This window comes from Arachis ipaensis, chromosome B10, assembly GCF_000816755.2.
Source record: "Arachis ipaensis cultivar K30076 chromosome B10, Araip1.1, whole genome shotgun sequence".
In the NCBI taxonomy this organism is placed as follows: domain Eukaryota; kingdom Viridiplantae; phylum Streptophyta; class Magnoliopsida; order Fabales; family Fabaceae; genus Arachis; species Arachis ipaensis.
In genome coordinates this window covers 130,146,868-130,152,526 of record NC_029794.2, presented here as the reverse complement: position 1 = coordinate 130,152,526, position 5,659 = coordinate 130,146,868, and the positions used below count along the sequence as shown (strand labels likewise).

General features: G+C 34.5%; 1 protein-coding gene across 11 annotated transcripts; it reads left to right on the top strand.

Moving 5' to 3' along the window:
• Nucleotides 551-4,313, top strand: LOC107624225. 11 transcript variants are annotated; one of them, XR_002355469.1, is made up of 7 exons: nt 551-687; nt 1,069-1,444; nt 1,537-1,633; nt 1,864-1,922; nt 2,104-2,198; nt 2,618-2,869; nt 3,779-4,313. XR_002355469.1 is itself a non-coding variant. In XM_016326705.2 (4 exons), exons 1-3 carry the CDS (start codon nt 1,228-1,230, stop codon nt 1,915-1,917), a joined length of 363 nt encoding a protein of 120 aa, XP_016182191.1. In that variant the 5' UTR covers nt 712-1,227; the 3' UTR covers nt 1,918-1,922; nt 2,104-2,116. The 11 variants fall into 11 exon arrangements, 2 of the variants coding, with proteins under 2 accessions (XP_016182191.1, XP_020969089.1); XR_002355471.1 differs by having other exon boundaries at nt 670-687; nt 1,078-1,444; XR_002355473.1 differs by lacking the exon at nt 551-687 and adding an exon at nt 2,447-2,540 and having other exon boundaries at nt 707-1,444.

Sequence of the window (5,659 nt, the reverse complement as noted above, 5' to 3'; positions counted from 1 at the left end):
ATCATCTTCGTTTTGATTATAGTCACTTGAATATTCTGCCAAATAATGAGGGTCTTGTTTATCTTCTTTTTCTTCTTCGATCATCTGCATGATCTGCTGGAGGTGTTTTGCTAGTGATATTTTGGATTGGGCTCCTGCTAGAGCTGCTGTAGTTTGGACTTTTTGATTGAGAAATACTAACTTTTCTTAGTCAAATGGCTTGACAAACTTAGGGTGTTTGTTGAACCATTTTTTGACTATGTCTGGATGAGTCATGGTTGCATCGAATTGAGACCACAATTTAACATAGACATTCCTTTGAAGCATCGAAAGTATCTTTGGTGCTCCTGCTTGCCGTATCTATATTGCCATGAGAACACCCATGCCAGTGCAAATGTAGAGAAGAATTTGAGATCTGCAGGGACACGTATTTTCTGTTGATCAAACTTTTTGGTGACAACTTTAAACCCTTCGTCGGCAGGTGGGGGTAGAATATCTGGTAATGGGCCAAAATAGTCCCACCACTGAGTAAACCAATTTAAAAAGTGGTAGTTGGTATTTCTTTTGAAGTAGATGAGCCAAAAATGTCTATTTTGGAACCAAATTGCTCTTGTCTAAGCGTCCACATACTCCCAATAAGAATATCCTATCGGTCAAAAAGTTGGAAAATTTTTTTGATATTATTTGGATTTTTTTCAATTGGATAGGGTAAGTACTTTTAATATCAGAATTGTTGAATGAGTTGTGTTGGTGGAGTCTTTGGGATCTTTGTAGTATTTTACCAAGATTGAATCTGAATCCACTAGTATAAATTTATAAAATTGTCTAGTTTTATTTGTGGTTGTTGGTCTAAACTAAAATCCTTGGAAAAAAGCCTTAGAGATTACCTTAAAAGGTGATTTTTCCAAGAATTCTGCTTCCATCAAAATAACAGATAAAAAATTATTTTGAAATGTATGTGAATTGTGGTTTTAATTGGGTATTTGGGGGCTGAGTTTGCTCAATCGATTAGGGTAATTTGGTTTGGATAATTGCTTTTCCTTTTAGATCATTGCAAACGGTTTTTTTACTTGCGACTTGGGTTAAAAGTTTTGCCAGATCTATTTCGTCATCATTTGAGCTGTCATATATACCCGCCTAAGAAGAGAGCTCGAGGAAGGAGACGCCACCTTGCTGCCAGCTCCGTCGAAGACCAGCCTACCGCCGCTGTCGAGTCAAACCCAAGAGAGAGAGAGAGTGTGTGCGACGATGAGAGAGGAGGAGCCGTCACCAAATGCGTCGCCGCAGCTGGAGGAGCTTCGCTCTTCGCCGTCGCCGAGGAGGGGAAAGAGGAGCTGCTCCCGTCGCGCCAGTCACCGTCGTGCTTCCTGGTTGCCGATGAGGGAGCCGCGAGAACCGTTGCCGTCGCGGAGGAGGGGGACGCGCGAGAGGGAGCCGTCAGTGTGGTCGCCGTCGCCGCTGTTGAGTAAATCTTCGATCATCATTTAATCATTTATTTTGAATATTACAATAAATCTGTGCTTTTAATTGTTATTACTCTTTTCCAATTGATTTTAGAAAATCGAAGTTTTGTGGATTTGACAAGGAAGGGAACCGATGGAAGGAGAGAACCGCAGGTACCGTCAAGTTCCCGAAGAACAAGGTTACTAGCAAGGTTTGGCTTCTCATCTGAACAAAATTCATTTGTGCTTCTTTGTTTATGTTGCTTATTCTCCGATTCTTCAGTTCGTAAGTAGTTAGAGAAGTTTAATGATAATTGTTTGAGCCTCATATAATAATGTCGAACGTGGTTCTTTTGCTGTCATTATAGTAGTTAAATCTAAAGGGGTTAATTGGTTCATTTGTGCAGCTAAGTTTTGTTCCTTTTTTTTTTTGTTTATGCAGAACAAGATCATTGCTGAGTGTGGTTCTTTAGCTATAAGCACTCCAAATCATTGAAAAAGGTAATTCATGGATTGCATATTTTTTTCATTTGAAAATCATACTAGAACAATTTAATCTGATATGAGAAGCTGTTAATGCTCCAGCTTGATTTATATTTATAAGAAATTATGAACTGATTGATTGAATAGCTTATCTGCTTTTGCTTTGCTGCTGCTACCTAACTCTGTGTTCCAATCTTAGCCTCAGGTGCCTTCTTCCCGTATTTGCAGAACTTCTCTCAAGAGCGACAAAAGCTTGAGGAGTATCGCATGAACCAGAAATCCACTGATTCAATGGTACCTATATATATGTAACTCTCTTATTAATGCTTTTACTTTCTTTAATTTTCTCCAGCACCGCTTGGTTCATCTGCATTTGACCTAATGAGCTCTTTTATTTGCATGAACTAATTGAAATCTCAAAATTGAGTTGCTTGATTCATAGTACTAAGTTTGATGAGAAGAAAATTGAGTTGATACTTATTTCATTTTTGTCATTTTATTTATTTAACACCATGTTTTTATTTGATTATTATTATTCATAGTACAAGGTTTCCATTGGAGCAGCTTGTAATCTTTCTTGGCCTGCTGACCATCTCGTGATCCAAATCCTAGATGATTCTACGTCCCGTGGTTAAAGTGCATATATTTTAATTGTGCAGTGAGGGATTAAGAAGTGGAATTAATTAATTTGTTTTGTTTGTGTTGATTTGTAGCAAATGGTGGAAATGGAATGTCAGAGATGGGCGAGCAAAGGGATAAACATAACGTACCAAATAAGAGAGAACAGAACGGGGTACAAAGTGGGTGCACTCAAAGAAGGTCTAAAACGTAGCTACGTGAAGCACTGTGAGTACGTGGCATCTTCGATGCTGATTTCAGGCCTGAGCCTGATTTCCTCCGTAGAGTGGTTCCTTTCTTGATTGGCAACCCTGACATCGCTCTTGTTCAAGCTCGTTGGAGATTTGGTAATTATTTATTTTATCCACCATCACCTAACCCCACTCCCTAACTATAATTAAATTACACTACTGCTACTACATCTATAACTTAATTATTATCAAATCCAGCTGTTGGTGACAACTAATCACTGCTTATCATTACGTGTTATTTATTTATTTATTTATTTTAGTTTAAATAAGAGCAACTCAGTTGTCAATTGTTTCAAAAACATTATTGTTCTTTTGGAATTTTTTTATTATAGTTATTAGTTTTTTTAGTTAGAAGATATCACTTTTTAATCAACTTAGTCTTAGAGAAATGCACCCTTAATCTCTTGGACTGCTTTTTCTGGACAATTGTTGGAAGCTTTTCTTGAGCTATTTTGCAGTATTATTAAATAATTATCATATTATACTTCCACAATGGTAAATAACCTTCATTCAAAATACAAAATTCAAATTGTGTTTCTGGTTTTATTTGTCAACTGCTGCTGAAGTTGTTAGTTCATTCCTTCTAAAATATGATCTACCAGATGTTAGAGTGGGTGATGAACTTGTAGTTGATGGAGGAATGGTTAGGTTTGAGGTGATTGAGGAATCTTGTTAGTAATATCAGTGTGTATCTGCATATTTTAATATCAAACATGTGCGGGATTTATTCTGTCTATGTAATTGAATATTACAGTTGTTCAACTAAAAGAGAGAGTGATTTTATTTATGGGTGTATAAAATTAATGCAAAGCTTGGACAGAAACAAGGATTTTTAGACTGTCTCTGTTAGAATAGGATATCGCATTTTTGTGAAGTTACACCAAGTAGGTAGAAGATTGTTTATGTCTGCGTGCACGTGCAATGTGCTCTCATTGCCTCATCCACTGTTTAGTTTTTGACTTTCATACAATGTGGAATGTGCTAAACTCGGCCTTATCAATGCAGCGATATTTCTGTCATTGCAAAGATAGAAAGTACGGAATCGCTGAAGAACTTGGAGGAGATCATTCAAGCAACATCTCGTCTTAATGCAAACTATGAAAAAGAGACGTACAAAAGGTATAATGTAAAAGATTGTTTGGGAGTTGGAAAGACTGCAAACTTTGATGAGCTGATGGCTATTGCGGCTACGGAAGGTGGCGAAAATGGAGACTTTGATGAGCTGATGAGCTGATGGCTGCTGCGGCTACCAAAGGTGGCGAAAATGGAGACGTAGAAGAAAACAATGCATGAGGGTTATGGAAATTACTCGTGAATTGGGTGACGACATTTTGTACTATTTAAAGAGTTTCATTTTTGTCGTTAGTTGGTAGAGGACAAGCATAGAATTCATTATATATAATGTGACTTGCAATTTTAAACTCTTTAATTCATTCTGTTCTTTTATCCATATAGAGTGTCCTAGTGTTTTCTTTTTCAGTGGGACTAATATATGGAGATGATGCATTTGGTCATTTGATTATTTATATGCTTTTGTGAAGTTATTGTTTAATTTGTCTTGTAATAAAAATTGCATATTATATTTATAGGTTTGGTAATAAAAAATGACTAAAAATTTATATTGTGCAGCGATGAAGATAAAGTCAGAAAATGGGAATTTTTTTTTTTAATTTGACAAGACCATTTTCACGCTTTTAAAGCGTGGCCGTATCTCTCGTTATCGCCACATTTTTAAAGCGTGACTATATCTCACAATGGCTACGCTTTTAAGTGTGGCAATATATAAAAAGCATGGCAAAAGAAGCATGGCGATAAATCACAAAAAAGGTGGCGATAGAGCAACCGCCACGCTAGCAGATGTGACCCTTTTAAAAGCTAAAAGTGTGGCAATAGACGTATTTTTTTGTAGTGGGTGTTACACCATAGGCTACAAAATCATACTTTTCTTCTCTTATCATTATGGTTACATTAGTGTACCACTTTTGATTTACTAATAGGGTTAGTATATTTATGTAATTTTCTGGACTCATGTTAATATAATTTTCTGGAATTATTATATTACTAGTTCCTTCTATATTACTAGTACGCTTTTTTTATAGTTTTTGGATTTTTATTAGATTTTCTCCTTTAATTTTTAGCAATTTATAATTTACATTAATATTTTGTTGTTTTAATTTTGAAATTTCTCTTTTTAAAATTTTTATTTCTTCTCTTAGGGAGTTAAGGGAGACCTCTTCTTGTGAGTTTTTAAACCAGTTATAAATTTCTTTTATTTTTGTCACTTTTATTTCATCCTTACTTTTTTCTTCTTTCTTAATAGTTCTGTTAGCTGATTTATAAATTCGTCTCTTAGAGGTGTATCTTCTCTCTTAGAGGTGTATCTTCTAATTTGTCAGTTATATTTATTAAGGTATAAGTTTGTTCTTTTGTTAGAACATTTACAGTTTTTTTTTCATAATTTTACAATTACATAATCCTATTCCTAAACATTGATTCTACTCATCTTTTTTGCTGTTTTCTTCTGAGGTTTCTTCTTCTGATGACATAAGGTCTAATTGTTGTATAAAGTAATTTTTAAATTCAGAAAAGTTTTCATAAAGTGATTCTTCTTCGAATTCTGAATTGATTAATAAAGCTGCCAAAGCTAGTTTAATTTCTTTATTTTCTATTTTATTTATCTTTTATTCCGTTATTCATTTATTAGCATAAATACCCTATTTTTTACATTTCCAACATGTTACTTGTTTTTTCTTATTAAAGGACTTGGATTTTTCTTTAGGATTTTTATGAAATTTTTTATAATATTTTTTTTCTCATAATAAGGAATTTTTTTTGTATTATATTTATTTTGTCTTTTATAAATTTTTTTTTTAATTTTGTTTTGGC